This window comes from Anguilla rostrata, chromosome 3 (genome assembly GCF_018555375.3).
Source record: "Anguilla rostrata isolate EN2019 chromosome 3, ASM1855537v3, whole genome shotgun sequence".
NCBI lineage: Eukaryota > Metazoa > Chordata > Actinopteri > Anguilliformes > Anguillidae > Anguilla > Anguilla rostrata.
Window position 1 is genome coordinate 35,606,249 of NC_057935.1, and position 19,389 is coordinate 35,625,637.

Below are 19,389 nucleotides of genomic sequence, written 5' to 3' on the forward strand. Positions count from 1 at the left end.
GGAGACAAAGCAGAATCTTTTGGTCACACACAACTGCTGGGTTTGGCATTGGAAGAAGGGTGCATATGTTGAAATAGCATCACAGTCTCCAGACCTGAATCTGATTGAAGATTTGTGGTTTGCATTGAACAAAGCAGTCCTCAAGTGCAGACTGCAGGATCTGATAGATGTTGAAGGATTTTTGTAGCGAGGAATGTTTAAAGATCCCCCCAATATATACATTAATCTCATAAAGCACTATAGTATGACTCAGTAGAGTTATTCTTGTGAAGGGAGTATGCACACCAAAAGCTAAGAATAGGGTTGTGAATAACTGACACATCTTTTTGTGAAAAAAATAATTCTTGTCAAACAAAATCTTTTTTTTCTGACCCGTTATATTTGCATTAATTTAAAAAAAAAAAAAATTGAGCATGCAATATTGCTCATTACTTGTATTGCTTATTTTATACAGCCTTCTTTGCACATCTTTATCAAGAGTGTGAATAATTTTGGTGGGAATTGTAGATAAATACATATCATTATGAGATCATAATGGCATACTTTTTTGGTCAGAAGCTGTGCGTATTTAAATATATTATAAATTATTGCGCTGCCTAATACATAAAAATACGGTCTAATTATTATCATTCCCTTTGGTGATGTTTCTCTCAGTATTATAGTAGTCTGTCAAGTAGTTACAAAATAAGATAATAGGATTCAAGATGGAGGGGCTGGCGTATGTAACATCCCCATTTATGTTGACATAGTGGAGTGTAAATGAACAGCCATTTGATATGAAATGAATACAGAAGAGGCAACACCGATATTCTTCAGTAAACACAGGGAGCCTCAAAAATATTGGTCCAGCGTTACAGGAGGTAGACTATAGGTTGGGGCATGAACAAGTTTGGGCGATCATTTTACCAAATCAGCTAACATGGATCATGCCACTGGAGTTGACATAGGTCAGCAAAATTATTTCCATTTGAATGACAACAATAACTTAGCAATAGTGTAGAAAATGGAAAAGCCTAACCTACCTTGCTTGTCCAATATTTTTTTTTAACTGCAATTTTACACTAATTTGGGCTGTGGTGGGCCCTCTTTAAAAATGTGCTTTTTTTCTAGCCTGGTTTTAACACATTATTTTAAATTGCAATTAAGAATTTATGAATTTTCAGCAATATGATTCAGCTTTGAACATGCTCTGAATTTCTGTACATTAAAAACATTACATATAGCTTGCTATTGTAAGTTGCTCTGGATAAGATAATTTAAGAATAGAAATAAAATTAAAACCAGCAACAACTATAATATATTATTATTATTATTATTATTATTATTATTATTATTATTATTATTATTATTATTATTATTATTATTAACTTCCTTGTCTTAGGGATTAGCCTTTGCTTTTGATTATTAGGGCTATCACATTTATCAGTTGTTTATTTTAAGTAGCTACATACATGTCGTTCAACTAGATGTGCCCTCCTCCTCTCCCCTCATGACTTTTTCTTATGGTCCATATGCACCATGAAGATTCCAGTCCTTGCCAATCCAAAATGGTTTCCTTCATGTTGATGCCAACATGTATGCATGTATAGCAGTAATCTATTGATTGTAATATATTGATTTGGCTCGATGTCGGCCTTTTTTCTTTGTGAGCGCTGTTTGCTGCATTGTGTTTACATGGATGTCCATTGAATATTTGAGGAACTTCTTTTATGAAAGCACATGTATGATATGATGCAAACCAGACTGAGAAGGGGAGGGTGACAAGGACCAGGGTGCCAAAAAGTCGTGTGTAGCAGATGTGCTGGTAATAGACACCATCCGACTGTTGTGACCACAGTGAACGGGGCATCTGTCAGTCTTTTGGACATTTAGCAAATGTCTGAGTGAACAATACTCCCTGTCTGCTATGTTACGCAAAGAAGAACATATAAATGATGTGCAAGCTTGCATAATCCAGTATACAGTAATTGCAAATCAAATAGCCATTCATAAAACTTTCACATTTTTATCGGACCATGTACAGTTTCTGTGGCTTTTTTTCTCCAAGTTTGAGTTTTATTGAGGAGCCCCTTAATAATTTTTTGCCACATTTGTGCTTTGTATCTTTGTTCTGATTTTGGACAGTTTCCTGTGGTGAGCTTGATCGTTCTAAGTGAAATCACTTCCAGTTTGTTTCCAACACTTTGCCTTGTTATCCGTCCAAGTCGAATTTGGCGTGGAACTTCCATAATGTCCGAAAAAAACAAAAACTGTAGTGTGGTTCATGGATGTCCATGTTGTAATTTAGTATAATTTTCCACAAGAAAACAGCATCTGAGTCACGTCTGACCTTTCAAAGCATGACACACATTGACCTGTTGTTTTTGCTGCATGTTTCTGGAGTTATTCTGGTTCTAGTCTCAGCATTGCTTAGCATGGGTGAGGTTTTTATTTTTTCCTAAGCTTTACAGACAGATTTTCCTGTCTTTGATGCAGGCCAATGTTATTAAGCCAGCACTCTCATTACAGAGCCAGCATCCGTCAAATAACCCCCTATGGCCTTTACCAAATGCTATCACAAAACTGCCAAAAACTGACTGGGAAGCATTGATAAGCTGTGGTTTTCTATTTGACGGTTATGTGACTCTTTTCTGCCTGGGGATAACTTATCCTAATAGTGTCCTCTATCCCTCATATTAAGTGGAAATTACAGTGTGTTAGAGAACATTAACCCTTGTGGTAAGTACGTATTCGATAGGATGATTCAATAATGACCTTGAAATAAATTCTAAATACTTTTTTAACAGAAAGGTTCATTCAAGTGTAGTGAATCCTCTAATTAACTGAAAAATTGAATTGTATCGTGCTAACGTGTAGCTAATGTCTGTCTCTGCTGGGATTCAGGTCAGTGTCATATATCTTGGCTAATGTAAAGTAAATTGGGCAGTAAGAATCCTTACTTCCGCTGCTTTCCATGGAGCAAGCACAAGTATGTTTACTGTGCAAAACACTGCCTCAGACTTTTTAAGACTGTTCTGCCTGACCGGTTAAATCAAGACTGACACTACACTTAATGAAAACACAGATTTAGTTTTTGTAAGTCTTCATAAAACTGCAGGTTTCCACCCACAGCTCAGGTTTCAGTGTTTTTATTACGGCACTTGCAGCGGCCAGCTGGACCCTTACCCTTACTCCTACGTCTCCGTTCTGTGCTCCGGGCTCCTACTCATGGGCATCCATTCCATATTCCTCCCTCCCAGATTTCTTAAATAATTTAAAGGTTGGCCTGTAATATTTTTAAATATTTTCCACACACTGCCTCACTGCACACCCCCTGACCACAGAGAGCAGAGCAGTGTGATTAATGGGTTAGTGGTGTGGTGTCAGTCTGACCGCTACCACCACAGGTTCTCTGCAACCATGGGACATGGAGCAAATAAGTACCACACCTAAAGCTCAGTTTCAGCTCACCAGTCCCACTTTAGGCCTCTCTATTGCGAATATCCTATGTAAATGCTAAAAATGAGTCCCAAAATTATGAACATCAATTGCCATTTATGAAAGAGGAACAGATGTGTAGTACATCACAGTTTTTTCCCCACATATAGGGCTATTAAATGTAGCAGTTGAAATACAAAATGCACACTGGTCACATGGTTAATATATTAATGATTGGTACTCTAAATCTAGATTGTATGTACAGTATCTGCGGCTGTTGCTCATGTTCATATCCAGCCTGGAGGTTCAAAATATTTGGCCACTGATGTCATTTAAAAAAAAAAAAGTATATTATTACTCTGAGCAGGATGTTGCAGTAGGCCTATGTTAGCCTCGCGAGCCAGTCTCTTTTACCACTTCATTCAACAGAGCCTGGCCGATGCCTTGACGTTCTAGGCATATCCAATCAGCGTGCAGAGGGGCTCCTCCCATTTTCCCCGGAAAGTACATGCATTCGTCCAGACTAGGCCTATATTAACTGCAGCCTTGATAATTTTAAAATAAAATATTTTCTGAAAGTCCTAACTGATAAGCAGCAGGTTTAGATTAAAATGACTCGAAAGATGGATTGTATTGTTTCTTTTGTAAAGAGTTTAGTATTGTGAATTTCCATTATATAATTCACTGAGATGGTATGTGCCGTGTGGCCAAGAGTTACGCAGACTTACCAGTAGTTTACCAGTTTTACAAAATTAAAAGTCATTATTAGATTTTTCCACACATTTAGTAGTGTCCATATTATTTAACAATTCTGCGATATTATTTGTAAAGCTTGAACTGACCAGTGAGAGCTACAGTATATGTTGCTCCTAATCCCAGTTTTATCAAGTAGGCAGAAAAATGTAAATCTCGGTTTGCCACACAGTGTGTTTTGATCCTCTTAAATTACAGTGGTGATAATCAGCTTAGGTGTTCAAAATTAAACAATGTGTTTCATAGAAGCTTCCAGTCAGACACATGTAGAAGTGATGAATACAAATTCATTTGCCGTGATTTGCTCTGGCCTAGATAGTCCGTCTCTAATGTAATTACGGAAAAGGTGTGAGCTTTTCCGACTTCACTGAGAAGGAGACAGATGAATTTGATTGCACTTCCGTCTTTTCACCCTTTTTTACACTTTAAGTTTGAACTGAGCCAGAGAGTGTCGTGTTGCTTTGAAGTGTTCAGTGGACCAATGAGACCAGTAAGGCCAGCTCCCCCGCCGTCTATGTCCTGCACAGCCTCAGATTTCACTAACTAATTGCACCGCAGAGGTTATTTGATCTCCTTTTATGGAGTCCGGGGAGAGAAAAAAGTGACAAACATTTTTCAGTCGTTTGGAAGGGGGGAGGGGGGGTGGGGGGCGCTCTACATGGCATGAGCGGGTGAACTCTGCCGCAGCCTCTGTGTCGCCGGCGAATCTGTGCCACACATTGGTGTCACCGCACCACTTTGACTTCCCTTTAATTCAGTCAAAGGATTTGCGCTACACGCTACCTTGTGTTCCTGAATTGTCGCTCTCACATTTTACATCCATGTCAGTTGTTTCCACATTTTGAACCTTACTGGCTGACACAATGTAGTATAACAGAAAAGTAATTGCAACAGGACAACCCATGCAAAACATTTTATACTACCAATAAAGATAAGAACTTTCTATATCCAGAGAAGAGAAAAACAGTTAGGAGTCTGTTCTCTACTCCTCATCCCTCTGCCTCTGATATCTGGTCTACAACCGCTTTCCTTCTCCCATTTTTTTGTCGAGGGTGCATTTCAACTCGCAGAAGTTATGCTTTCTCCAGTATGTGAGAAGCAAAGAGATTTCAGAGTGTTGATGAAGTCTCGCAATGACTTTCAAAGTTAAATGACTGATTTGATAAGTTAGCTTTTTTTGTAGCTAGCTATGTAATGCCTGCATTGTTTTACACCTGTTCCCCTATTTTCTCCTGAATTGGAATGCTTGGTTGCCCTGCAGAGCTGTCAGCCACAGTCGGCAATGTGCCGATTAGATATAAGACTGTAGGGCCCATCCACGCACTAGAACAGTGTCTAATCAGGGTGAGCCACTTTGATTCTTCTCTTACATTGATTACTTGTACAAAATAAAAGAATTAATAAAAAACATAAATTAATAAATAGATGATGTGTCAGGCATTCATATATGGCCTAGCATATTTATCAGATCAGTGTTAAATCAGCTCTTACAGTGCATATGGTTTCTGTTGTACTCTATTAGAGTTGAATTAATACTGGGCATGCTACCTTGTATTTCCATTTTAATACGCTTATTTTTATAAATACAGTTATTGATTTATAAATTTCTGCATTTATTTCATATATATATATATACACATATACATATATATTTTGGGCCTCCACATTATTTCTGGTATGGGAAGATTCAGCTGGTAAAGCATTGTTTCATTATTATCCTCAAGGGAAACTCACTGTCAGAACACGTAATGCTATTTAAAAAAAACACCTGAGACTGGGGTGAGATGCACAGGGACAGGTGGGAGGCTGCAATTAAAACACGCAGAAAGAAAAAAAAATAGTCTATTTTGCCGAATTAATATTTAGTCCTGAATTATCACTCATGCATAATAGAATATTAATGCTACTCTCTGGTAAACATCTACAGTACATTTGTTTTGTTTTGACCTAAACATATGTTCTAATAAAGCTAAGCATGTCTTGCTTTTCCATTGTTGCTAATAAACAGTGGCTAATAAATGGCTCAGATTTGCCTTACATTTTAATTGTCCGTACTATACACGTTTTTGACCCGATGCCACTCACACCCATTCACAGATATGTGTAGCCTAGCTGAAGTTCCACATTACAAAGTGCACATACGGAGAGCTTGCTTGTGTCCAACAGTAAGCCTTACACTTAAAACACTGCATCATGACACAACCCAGTCTTGTGCTTGCCCAGACTATGTGGCTCACCTGGCAAGTTTTTCATTATTTTATTTTATTTTTTATTTTTTTTACCAAGTGGACCACTTGGGACTCAGGGAGCCCCGTTCTCGAAGCAGTTAATGGCACTAAACTGTAATTATCTTGATGGGACTGTAAGTGTAGTTTTCACAGTAAGAGCATAAAAAAGCAACCCTGTTCTGGTTGTTACTGTAAATGAGTGCGCACAGCACCGGTCTGGACACAGGAAGCAAACAGAATGTGTTCCGCCTCCCTCCTGGAAAGCGGCGATAAACGGGAATGGCGGGTTTCGCGCGCATCAGGCGGGGCAGGCAGGCCTTCACAGGCACAGGTGGAAAATATGGTCTCAGGGGCCATACTGAGAACCACATGGCCCCACACACAACATGGGGCAAAGAGCAGCATGCGGACCTGGCAGAGAACTGCTCGCACTTGGACAGCTTTCAGCACGCAGCATTAGCTTCATCCGCGAGAGCACCGTAGGTATCGACAGCGGGCTCGGACGTGAGGAGACAAAGACGGATCCACCCGGACGGGGAAAGTGTGCTGAATACAGACATTTTAAAGTTGCTGGTGTTTCAGAACTGGAGACAGCATACAAGATGAGACAAGTTTATGAATACATAAATAAATAAATAAGCCTGCACTGAATGATGGCGTTCATATTTATTAAGGATATGCCTGACACTTTTTGGGAGTATGAACATTATTCTCTCTTAAAGATCATTATCTCTACGCCATTCTCCATCGTGAACGTAGTGTCATACTGTGGATATTAGATTACTCGCATGTTTTAGATGGGTTTTGAATTGATATGTTTTGTCCATTCATTAATTGCATGATGATATGAAGCCCCGCAACCCCCCCCCCCCCCCCACCCCCATGGCTGCCGCTTGCTGGAGCGGCACTGAGGAGGAAGCTTGTATCCATCTGGAAGCAATAAAGTTTTCTAACAGACTGCACTGTTTTATTTAATCTCAGGACTGCTCGCTGTGGCCCAAATGAAGGGCCGTTCCCATCTCGTCAGTTTAAATCAGCCTCATATCTGCGCTGAGCTGACACCCGCCAGGCAGGAGACCACTGTTTGCTCATCAGTAAAGCCAGGATCCGTCTCACTTAGATAAGCAAGGGAGGCTTTGTGCAGTATGTTACGTGCCGTATATACACGTGTGTGTGTGTGTGTGTGTGTGAAAGAGAGAAAGATATTTTTCCTTGTAAAATTTATTTTGTTAACTGGGTTCTATTTACTAGTTCACCAGATTTGCAGTGCAGCCTGTGAAACATAATATCAGTAGAAGCAACTGAAGGTTTTCTCCTGTTTGATTAGGAGACATTAATATGCAATTGGCATCTTTGGCTCCTATTCATTTTCTTTTCTGGCACTGTTTTGTACCATTGTGCTGCAAAAGCACATCTTGGGTCTTTTGTACTAAAACAAAAAATATTAAAACACTACTCTCGTGTGAAATACAGTCTGTAGTGTAAAGTATACTTTGCACATATAAATCTAGCCCTTGTTCCACACTTGAATATAAAGACATTTGTGGTTGTTGTACATTCACCGCGGATTGCCTGCGTGTAATTGCGGACTATAGCGATAGATAAGACCTTTGGAGCAAAACAAGACAGAGTGTCATGTAACCCATGGTGTCTTCTGACATGTCCTATCGATCCTGTTCATTGTGTCTCCTGCACATATGGGGGAACTTCTGTCAAACTGAACTTGTCTGCCCTGTACCAGACACACTCGGCAAGCAGGGAGATCAGCTTTCCCAGGGCTGAGGCACAGGGCAAAAATTAAAACACTCAACACCTGAGCCACACTCCTTGACATCAGAAAAGAGAACAACCTTTTACGTGAAAATGTAAACAACACAACCTAACTAAGCAATTCTGTCACCTACCCATCAGCATTACATCAGCCGATCACTGACAATTTGTCCCATGATATATGCTGTTTTTATATGGATAGGAATGGATGTGTTTCTAAGCAGGATTATTATGATTTTAAATTATTTTTAAAAATTTTTAAAGTATTAGCTAAAAAATATACAGCTTGTTGAGTTTGATGATCACCACAATTTTTTTTTCATTGACATAAAATATAACATTTGCAATAATAATTCATAAAAATAAAGATGACTGGTGATTGAATTTGAATTGAATTTAGGCTTTAGCTTTTTATTTCAGTGAAAAAAGAGGAGTGCAATATACAGCCTTTCAGAATTAAAAAAACATTTCTGAAATAAATAACTCAAAGGCTGTAAATTCTGAATAAGAAATCAAGAAACCGACCACCTCCAATCACATTGAGTTCTGAATGTGGCCTTAATATGTTGTGGTCTAGTTGTAGCATAGGCCATGATCTTCCATTTACTTTTGTGTGTTAGCACATTCAACACATTCACTTGTATTTATAATTTACTGAATTGTAATATTAAGGATTATTAGCACTTATGAAGCATCAACTGTTCTTTCTTATGTTGGTGATAATTCAAAGGATTCAAGTACATTTTCCTGATTAAACACCCTGTTGTTACTGGTAAAAATGTTACTATACAATAACAGCTTGTTATTACTGTCTGTAAAATATATCTGTTTATATTTTTATATTATTCACTTTACAGTTATGTCATTAGGAATGCTCTTGGCTAACAGCAGTAAAATGTGAATGAACTGCAAATACAACCATCAGTGGTTATAGAGGGAAGGGGCACAGTTAAACATCTGTCTTGCTGCCATAGCGTGTATATTAGTCTGATTGAATGGGTCACAAATCTCACTTAAAATCATGTGACATAAAGCACTTACACTCAGGCATGCTTAAAGAGAGCTCCAGTTCTGAAATCCAAATTTAACCATATGTCCAAAAGTCTTATGTTCAGTTCTACAATCTCCTGTATTACCCTAAATCTGATTAAATTTGATCCAAACAGTCTTCACATATGCTGACCACAATCTCTTGTCTTCCTGCTTATTACTTGATAAAAACCCCCTCGGGGATTTGTTTCCACCACCTGTGCAAGTCTTTTTTTTTTTTTTTTTCTTTTTTTGCTATTGTGTATTTTTACATTGCTGTATTTGTTATTTTTTCACAAAAAAAAACGATTTAAATTAACTGAGCTAAACTGAAATACTGCTCTATTCAAATTATGCGTTTTACCATCGAGGATGCTTGCAAACATCCAAGCAACCTAAAAGAAGTGGCATTTAAAAAACAATGAAAAGTTTAAGTAAAACTGTATGGTAATAAAAAATAAAATGTTTTCTTTAAATGTGCACAGAAACTGCATGATCATAAACAGTCGTAATATAATTATTTGGTAATGATTGTGGCCAGATGATGACACAATAACAAGTACAGGCATAAGATATTGAAAAATAACTCGATGCAAGCCATACACCAGGCAGAAACTAGGTAAAAATAAGAATAATAAGAAATGCAAGCTGTATAAAATCTTAACAAGATGGCATTATGACATGCAGTAGAAGGATAGTTGTGCTAAACCTGAATGGTATTGAACTCGGACTTTGGACTGCACTCTGATTCATTACGTCTGTTTCATAACACTTCCTCACAGTGTGGGGTGCATTCAAACTGAGTCCTCTGAAGTGTGGGGGCAAATTTATACTACTTTATTTCCCAAATAGTCCCCAAACACTGGACATTTCCTCTTTTTATTTGAGCACAAATGGAAACACGGGGAAGACTTCATCTCGGATGGCGACGTCTGAAAGGGTGGACATGTGCAAAAAGTGCGAACACAATTAGCATCAAACAGATAAGTCCCCCTCTAATCCTGTTTACGGTCCGTGTCAGGCAGATGTGCCAAGATTGATTCGGACAGGGTGCCGGCTTACTGTAGTGTGGAGGAGAAGGAGGAAGGGGAGGAGGGGGAGGGGCAGACGAGGCTTGTATGGGGGGCGGGGCAGGGAGTGATCCTCTCTGCCCTGTTCTATTCACCCAGTCTCCCTGAGCGTCCTTTTCCTCTACGCTATACTTAAAACAGGAGTGTGTTGCTCGTCGCTGTCTGCCGAATGCTCCGTCAAGGGAGATCATCTTCATTCCCTGTAATTAAATGGATTCTTTTGTTTTCCCGAGACCGCAATGGGAAGGGCCTCCATAGATAAATAAATAGCAATATATCCAGAACCATGGCTAAACCGTAGCCTGAACATGAGCAGGTGGCGGCGGGTATCTTGCTAAGTAATGTGAGAGGACAGTTAATGTTCTGAAACACGGAGGTGCGACCAGGGCGCCCCTAATGAAGAGAGGGTTCTACATGAGGAAGTGCAGACATATTTAGTGCTGGAGTCAGGGTGTGTGTGGAGCCTTTAATGCCTTCTTGAAAAGTGCTGTTAATGGAGTTTAATGGGAGGCAATATTATATTAATTGTTTTCAGCAGGAAAGTGATGGAGAGCTGGAGACCCAGAGTCGCGACAGCACAGACTGGCATACCATCCTCTAAAAAAAAAAAAGTTTAAACATGTCTAATGCTGAATTTGTTGGTACTAATAAATATTTTCAGACATTAATCTGGGTCTCCATCTCTCTCTCTCTCACTGTCTCTCACACATACACACATGTACACTATTGTATTTACAAACCATGCAAACGAAATATAACTGAATGTATTATATACACACATAGACACACTAAGAGACCTGCGGTACGTAAACACGGAAACATAAACGCACGTACCCACGCACACACAGACCACAGGTGCACTCATGTTCAGCCTGCTGTCTGACTCTTTGCACGTCTCTGTGTTGCTGCAGGTGAGTCGGACGCTCGCAGGCACGAGGAGCACTTGGAGCTGAGGGAGGTGTTCGCGGTGAAGGTGAAGAGGCGCCGTTCCATCGGTCAGCAGACGGGCGGCACGCTCCTGGGCCTCACTCTCTTCCGCTGTGTGAGGAAGGGCCCCAAACTCAAGGACGAGGCCCTCCACCTCAACAACCTGAGTGCAGACCACTGCGAGGTTTGGTTCAAGCACCTGAAGGAGATCATAAATGGTACGAGCTTCTCCACACCTCACCACAGCTACACCAATCAGGACCAAGATGTGGAGATACCAAGTACAGAACAATTCCATGTATCATGAAAGGTTTAGTTGTGTTTATCTGAGTATAATATAAAACCCGTAAGTATTTTAAAGACTGGAATGTACACTATGTGAGACTGCTTTAAATGCATTTCTCATTTTGTCATGCTCACATTCTTTGTGGAGGTTTGAATTATGGCCTATGAACTGTAAAATGCATCAGAGCAAAAGCTATGAGTTTCTAGTTGAGTTATGATCCAAAAACCTTTGGTGCTCTTTATTATGCTGCTCTTTATTATCCTTGAAATAAGTATATGTAAAACATGGCAGGTCCTAACAAACCCATCTCACAAAAGCTAAGTTACCGCTGCAGTGTTTTTTCAATGTTGTGGTTGTGAGAAACCTGCTTGCTCTGATGGGCGTGTCACTGTGCGGTGTTTCTGCGGCGCAGCAAGCCACGGGCTCTGGCTGCCAAGGCCAGGCATGGACCGCAGGGACCCGCCGGAGCTCAGTGGAAGAACAGGTTGGCTCCAGCCACCCTGGAGTTTTGTAATTATCTGTCCTTCTACAAAGATGACTGCCAAGAGAGGCGGGCATGCCATCCAAGGGCCACTGTCCCACCAAATGTGGCAGGTGTCCTCCTCCTGACCCCGAGAGGGTCAGCAGCCGGAGAGGGGGAAGATGGGTAATGGCCTGGTTTGCAGCAACAGTGCATTGTGGGAAGGGACCCATCCTCTGGGTCACTCGAATGTCTCAAAACGCACGGGATTGTCAGAAGACAGAGCATGCATCTTTAAAGGAGCTTTTGGACAAGACAGGGTCTTAATCTATGTTAATCCCAGTCTTAAAACACTGCTGTTCCTCAGATTCATTTCCATAGATTAAGAAATTTCTGGGAATCCTCCCTTGAAGGCACCTGACATACTGCTCATGCATGAATTGGCTGTTGCTGCATTATTGCCGTGTTGCTTAACTGAGTCAGCACAGCTAATGCATTGCAAAGTAGCCCCCCTGGTTTAGTGCTATCGCTTAGCAACCCTGTTGCTCATGGGGAATTAAAAGATGTCATTTCTCATTCACCCACTCCAGCAGTAGCACTTGTTTGGCCTGGCTGTATTGTATCTGTAAGCCTTCATCCCTGCAGATTCTCCTCAGGGAAAGGTACAGTAGAAGTTGGTCAAATTCAGCACTTTTGTCTCGGGCTGTCAGTGTGAAAGTCCTGTCCTTTGGTGTGAAAACGGCACTCTAGAGTCGCGGCTACGTAGCTCTGTACGTGAATGTATTACCATAATTAAGATCTGATGCCTAAAGAGGCCCAGAAGGCCACAGCTTAGACGTATTTATTATCAGGTTGAAAAACGCACAAATGTAAGAATCAATGGCATGTCTGAAAAAACACTATGAATACACCTATTTATATTTACGTCACATTAGTTATCAAACCAGATAATGAGCCTGAAATTCTGCCTGATCGATCGCGTCCATGTCGGCGGACACACAACTCGGAGACATTTGCAACCCCCGGAAGCGCCGAGGACGTCCAGCGCTCCTCAGCTTGATGGACGGGGGGCGCACCTCTGAGCGCGAGGTGATGCGAAAGAAGCACCCTTCCCCCGCTCGCCTTCGTCATAATTATCTGCCTGTTTTCCTGAAACAATCAAGGCCTGATTAACAAAGACATGCCGGCACCTTGCACTACATTAGGTTCCCACATTAGCCGACCTGGGAAACGCGTCGCCCGCGCCACATGTCACCGCGCATGAACGACCGCTTAAATTATACCTTCATGTCCCCTCACAATGGCAAATAAAAGATGGCGCTCCCTCTCCTTCCGTCCGCGGGGGGGATTATCCCTGTTGTTTTATAGGCCGTTAAGCCCCCCCCCCCCCCTCGCCCCCAGGGGACATTCGGTGTGCTGGGTCCCAGGAGCTCCACCAGCCTTCACCTGTTACGCCAGTCCGGCGGGCGCAGGCCCGCGTTTCCCAGGGAGCCTCAAATAGCGTCGCACAATGGAGGGTGTTTCCCAGCTGATGTTCTCTCACAAAAGACTTCGATGTTGGAAAGGAAAGGTAGAAGAGCTCACCTTTTCTCTTTTGAGAACAGGAAAACGGTTTCTGAATGGTGGAGCTGCTCCTCGGCGTTGGTGGATCTTGACGCTCACCTGACGCTTAAACACGGTTACTGCCAACAAAATCAAACCGGTACCGGTGGCACCCGCACGGCTTGAGTTGATCTCCCTCAGCGCAATGCTGAACTCCATTTTCAGAGATTGATGGGCTCGTTTCTGTCGGGCCGATGCAGTCTTCACACTTTTTCCACCTCTGATTGGGCCTAATAACATGCCATGGTGCATGGTGCATTTAAATGATAGGAGTAGGCCTTGTTATCGTTTAGGTGGACAGCCTTAAAGGAGACAAGGTGCAGAGTAAGAAAATCTTTCATTTCTGCAGCATCATCTTCAAATTCATGTGTGGGTTGGAATAAGGCATGGCTTTCAGCTCCGTTTGTTATTTTAAGAACATCTCTGTTAGTTAATGGGACAAAATCCATGCTTGTGTTTACAATTATTGGGTCATAATGCCATTTGATGTTATTACTCTGCATTTGTGAATGTGTATTTAAGATATTTCCATCAGTGCATGGGCAATATCCACCAGCAGCCAATATCCACTGGCAGCAGCTGTGCGGACACACAGTGCTCTTTGCTTATAAATGAGGTCACGTGGTTTCAGCACCTGATTACAGAGCGTTACATATTAACAGGCAGATTTTCCATTAAGTCACCTGCTGTATTCATGGTGATGGTTCCTGACCACATCCTGTTAGCTGCTATCAGCTCATGCAGTTTGGATGATGGAAACTTGTTCAGGCAGCTCTGAACAGCAAAGGGGGCCCAATAGCTATCGAGACCCTACATAAGCAATAAGTTAGGAAACAATAATGCAAAAACCAAGAAGGTCCATCTTAATGAGTATTTTAGTTTTACATTTAGACTTAAAATCTTATTTCTGTTTCTTTTTTTATAAATAAGACAAAAAGATTGCAAATCTGTTTTACCCATTTCAAGATTTGGCCATGGGGTAAGACAATTTCAAGGAAAAAGTAACTTAAAACAAGCTAATATTTTGTACTTGAGAAAAAAAAAAGATTTTATTTCTCATTACCAGGCTAAAACGCTTAAGACCAGACTTTTGCTGTGAAAAGATAAGGAGATTGCGACTGAAGCTGAGTGAATGAGAAACGGCTTGAGAGGAGTAAGAGAAGTAACAAGGGAAAGAAGCTGTGAGAGAGAATGAGACTGTGACTGGGAGATATGGATGAGCTTGAAGGAGTGAACAAGTAGGGGAAGGAGAGAGAAAACAAGTGGATGAGGGTTGGATGGATGAGACAAGTGGCTGAGAGGGAGAGTAAAGTAAAGAGTTGAGGGAGTTAGAGGAACGGAGAGAGGAGAGAGTTAAGGAGTGAAGGAGGAAAGGGAGCAAAAGAGAAAACTGATGGAAAGAAGGGGGGTAGAGGGAGCAAGAGAGTGAGGCACGAAGGAGTGGGGGAGGGGGTGATGGAGGGAAGGGGGGAGAGAGGGAGGGAGGGAGGGAGTGAGGCCGTCTGTTTGAGGAGCTCTCTGTGGAGGTGGAGGAGCTCGGCAGATGTCCGTCTCCGCAGCGGAGGTATCGCAGTGCTATTACTTTCTCAGAACTGAGAGCGTCAGTTTCTCATTCTATTCCCAGAAGACCCCTCTCATTTTACCGTCTGTCAGGCCTAGTTTCGCGTTGGAGGTGTTGACTGCCATTACGCTGCCACAGGACTTCAGTATCTGTGAGTCCACACCTCCTGAGCTGTTCCTCAACATGAGAAACAGCTCTAAGAACACATAAATGTATGATAATTTCATCTTTTCACAGACTAGTAAATGCCAAACTATTAGGCTCTGCTTCTGGAAAGTTCTGGTTCAAAGTAGACAATTCAGTTGGTGTAAGTATGAAGCAAACCAATTTTTATTAAAGGTGAAATATCAGTATATAATTGCATTATTATATTTTTAACGGTTTTAATAATGTGTAAAGCATCAGCTGTTTAAAGACATGCTCCATTAATCTTCCTGCTGATAATGGAGACTGGAGCCAACAGACAGCAAACACTAACCGTTACACATGACAGACTGGGGAGTAATGTTCCAGGTTTGCTTTAGTTCACTCCAGAAGTACAATAAGTACAATTTAGTGCAGCGTCTTTTTTTGTCTCAGAAAATATTTTTTGTAGTTTTTATAGTACTTGCTTTAAAGAAAGTGGAACATTGACATTCTCATTGTCTGACTACCCAGCCACCTCATTTCTGTGAGAAGGTTCTGAGAGAGACACTATGCCATGATATCGCACACCCTGCCCTCACCCCTGCCCGCTTGTGGGGGCAATTCTTGGGCTCCCCCACCGCTAATATGCACTAATGCCAGTTCCTGACACAGGGCCAGATGCCCGGGTTGGCAGAGGATCTGAGGAAACGTCTGGGTGTTCACCCCCGTACGGAGGGTACATGCCCAGGAGGAGGAGTAGGAGGAGGAGGAGGAGGACGCTGAAGACCCCAGGGAGCCCCCACCTCCTGTATGTCGCAAAAATCCCTCCTGGCTACCCCACCCTGCCCAATCCGGCTCTCCGAGGCCCTGACCTTTCCCACACCCTGAAAACCTGGCCCGAGACTAGGAGGGCTCCTGGTCGCACCGCAGCTCGCTAACCGAGGATGGTCACGGAAATGATGGGACATCTGCTCTTGAGGATTACTGAAAATCGAGTGCATGTCAGCAAGGTTGTGCAGTGCATTGCTTTCTGTAATGTGCTGTATGTGATGTTCACCTCCGTCAGTGTACTCTGGTCTGGTGCAATGTCTCTGACAGCGTAATGGAGCTTTCTCCTGTAGGTATTTTCTGAGCAGCATTCAGAGAACAGTTAACAGTTATCAGAACCATGAGTGCCTATTTGTACTGGCTCATTGAAAAACAAAATCCTAATTACAATCCCATCTCCTTCGATTAAAGGGAGGTTACTGGCAAAATGGAAGGGCTTCATTTTCAGGTTTGACCTTCAATCGACCAATATGACAAGTGTCATCATCCTTTGGTGTTTTCCTAGGTATGATGGGAAATGTAGTCCCTTATGACAAGTGTTTCCCCCATCATCAGGGTAACCCTCAGCAGGGTTTCACAGCAGATATGGGCTCCACCCAAGCCACTGTTCCTCTTTCTCCCCCCCATACGATAGGAAGGCTGAACAGATGTGTTTACAGCACCATGTGACATTAAGCTGCCCTAATGGTCCTCTGGAGTAAAACTGTAATCGGACAATGAGTCACCTAGACACAGCACATCCCATCAACGGAAACCAGAGCCCACGGGCAGGTGGCTGCAAGAACCCTCAGAAATTCCAAATGTGCTGTTCATCCTTATAACTGACACTGTCTTCTGGCGGGTAGCGATAGGAATAGTTTTTGTTGGAATACTAAGTGCAAGGGATCTTTGTGCAGAATCACAATAAAATCCTTAGGACTGTTCACATTTAAGTTATTCCCCCAAAAAACGGACACGTAGACAGATTGTCAGTCGGGATTTTGATCGAGTACTATATGAGAGTGTTTGGTCTTTTTAAATCTTTTACCTTTATTTGTTTTCACTGATACCTCATGCCACCTGAGCAAAACCGCGGCCAGAAAAAACCAAGAGAACAGCGAGATGATCCCCCCCGAACCCCCCCGACCGCAAACCGCTTCCCCCTGCCTGGCCTCAGCGGAGGGCTGCCTGTATTGTATTTCAGCGGCTTCATCGGGCACTGATAGAGAGCGCAGAGACCCGGCTCATTATGGACCCGGGATTAGGTACCATGGTAACACCTGGCTGCAGCTGAGCACCTCAGTCAGGGGGTGGAGTTCCTTACTCTGGTTTGCACTGGGGTCACAGTGGAAACACTGGAATGTATGCACAAACATCAACCTGGCCTCACCGTTTGAGTCATTTGGCTTAATTAGCCATCATGGCACCCTTGTAGTTAAACTGCAGAGGGATTCATCAACAGCACAGTACACACCCATCTTATTTTTTTAAGCTATGGATGCTTTGCTCTCTAGTGCAGGGTGTCAAATTCCAGTCCCGGAGGGCCGCAATGTCTGTTGGTTTTCAGTGTGTTTCAGCAGGAGTGATTAACTTAAGACATTGATTGGCTAAAGAGTCACCACACCTTGTTCCCAAGGCCAAAATTAACTGCTGAATGAACGGGAAACACAAATGCCTGTAGACACCGGGGCCCTGCAGGACTGGAGTTTGACACCTGTCCTCTGGTGCCAATGAAGTATGTAAGCATACTATACTTGTATTTTGTGAAGTTCTTGTAGTCAAGCTGTTATCTGTATCTATATCTGTACGTCAACCCCACCTCCACCCACCCTTCACCTCCTGCTGAACTCTGACTCCTGGACTCTCACTTGACCTTGGCGATATTGGCAGTGTGGTGTGCTCATTGGTTAGTTGAAGTGAGAACCTTTATGGGCAGGATTAGGCTTCCATGGACCAAAGACACCAGAAACACCTGAACATGATTTCCTCCACTTGTGGAACGGAAGCCTCATGCTGTGAGGAAATGAGCGGCTTATTGAAGCATAAAATGTGTGAGAGTCTCTGGCACCACATGCTGGGGAGAATACGGAGGAGCTTGTTGCTTATGCACGTTTGGGTAAGCCTGTGTCCTCTGCAAGGTCTTTTCAGGGGGCATTAGTGTTCGCTTCTCCCCTCTGTGTCGCAGGTTACCAGGACAGGCCCAAATCTCTCAAAGTGTTTGTGAACCCCGTCAGCCACAGGAAGGAAGCCTACCAGCTCTACAGGGATGAAGTAGCGCCGCTCTTCAAGCTGGCCGACGTCAAGGCCGATGTCACCGGTAAGCCCCACCCCCCCCGTTCGGCTGGCGCGCCCGCGAGCGCGGCTCGAGTCGGCGCATTAGCGCTCTGCTGGGACGCGGCCGGCGCGCGAGTGTGACGGGCTCCTCCCCCTCAGACAGAACTCCCGGGTGAGCGCCATTATCTACGGCGGAATGTCTGCCCTCAGGCTCCCCTCCAGCCCTGCCGACAGCCCCCTCCCCCCACGGCCACACCGCAGCGCAGAGGGGCTCGCGATGTGCGGCGTCAGGAAAAACACGCTAGTCAACACTTCCTAATATCTGACTCAGTTAGCACATGAACAGCACTTTTCTGTTATTTGAATAAAAGGTTTGCTCAGTCTGGCAGAGTATTTAATTTAGCCAGTTTATTAGCCCTACAAACACCACCGTATCCTAGCATCAGCACCATGTTAGGTGGTGGTACTATAATATTGTGAGCATGCAGTGGTACCTGTGTGGCTGTAATATCACGGTGTGGAATGTCTAAAGTGTTCTACGCAGATAAGAGTAGGGTCTGCTCTTGGGGAAACTTGACCCAGTGGGAGGAGCAGGTTCCATCTGTTGTGATGAGGGGCGGGGGGAGAGGGGGGTGGTGTTGAGGTAGCAATCCCAAACCCCCCACCTCGTGGTCCCACCCCCCAGCCCCAGCAGGCGGGTCTCACATCAAGAAGATCCCACAATCTGGGCACTAATGAACTCCACTACCTGATTCCAAAAGCCATTTGAACAGTAATATAATCTTCTCTCTGGTAATGCACTCCCAGGGGTAGTGGGGTGGTCGAGGTGGAACCATTAAAAGGTGCTTTGCCTAATAGAAATTAAAGATCTCATTCTAGGATCTGGCCTCTACAAATGGAATTAGAATTGAGAAGACACTTCACATTTGGCTTGAACTACAGAATCATGATGGCTTAACTTCAGTAATAATCCTGGTTTGTGGGAATAAGCCTGTTTGATTTCCATCTATTTGGTGAGAAAGTATTTATGCATTGACAAATTCTGTACATTAAATAAAAATTAAAAGCTGAATATAGGC

The 19,389-nt window shown here is 42.9% G+C and overlaps 1 protein-coding gene across 3 annotated transcripts in view; it reads left to right on the top strand.

The window, feature by feature from the left end:
• Positions 1-19,389, top strand: part of cerkl (ceramide kinase-like) — a 45,253-nt gene that overhangs the window by 2,056 nt on the left and 23,808 nt on the right. For 2 of the 3 annotated variants that reach the window (XM_064327327.1, XM_064327325.1), the window contains exons 2-4: positions 11,179-11,412; positions 11,893-11,964; positions 18,222-18,353. In XM_064327327.1, the coding sequence (XP_064183397.1) occupies positions 11,179-11,412; positions 11,893-11,964; positions 18,222-18,353 (438 nt within the window). The remainder of the gene's footprint in view (positions 1-11,178; positions 11,413-11,892; positions 11,965-18,221; positions 18,354-19,389) is intronic. The other variant, XM_064327326.1, reaches the window with a different exon arrangement.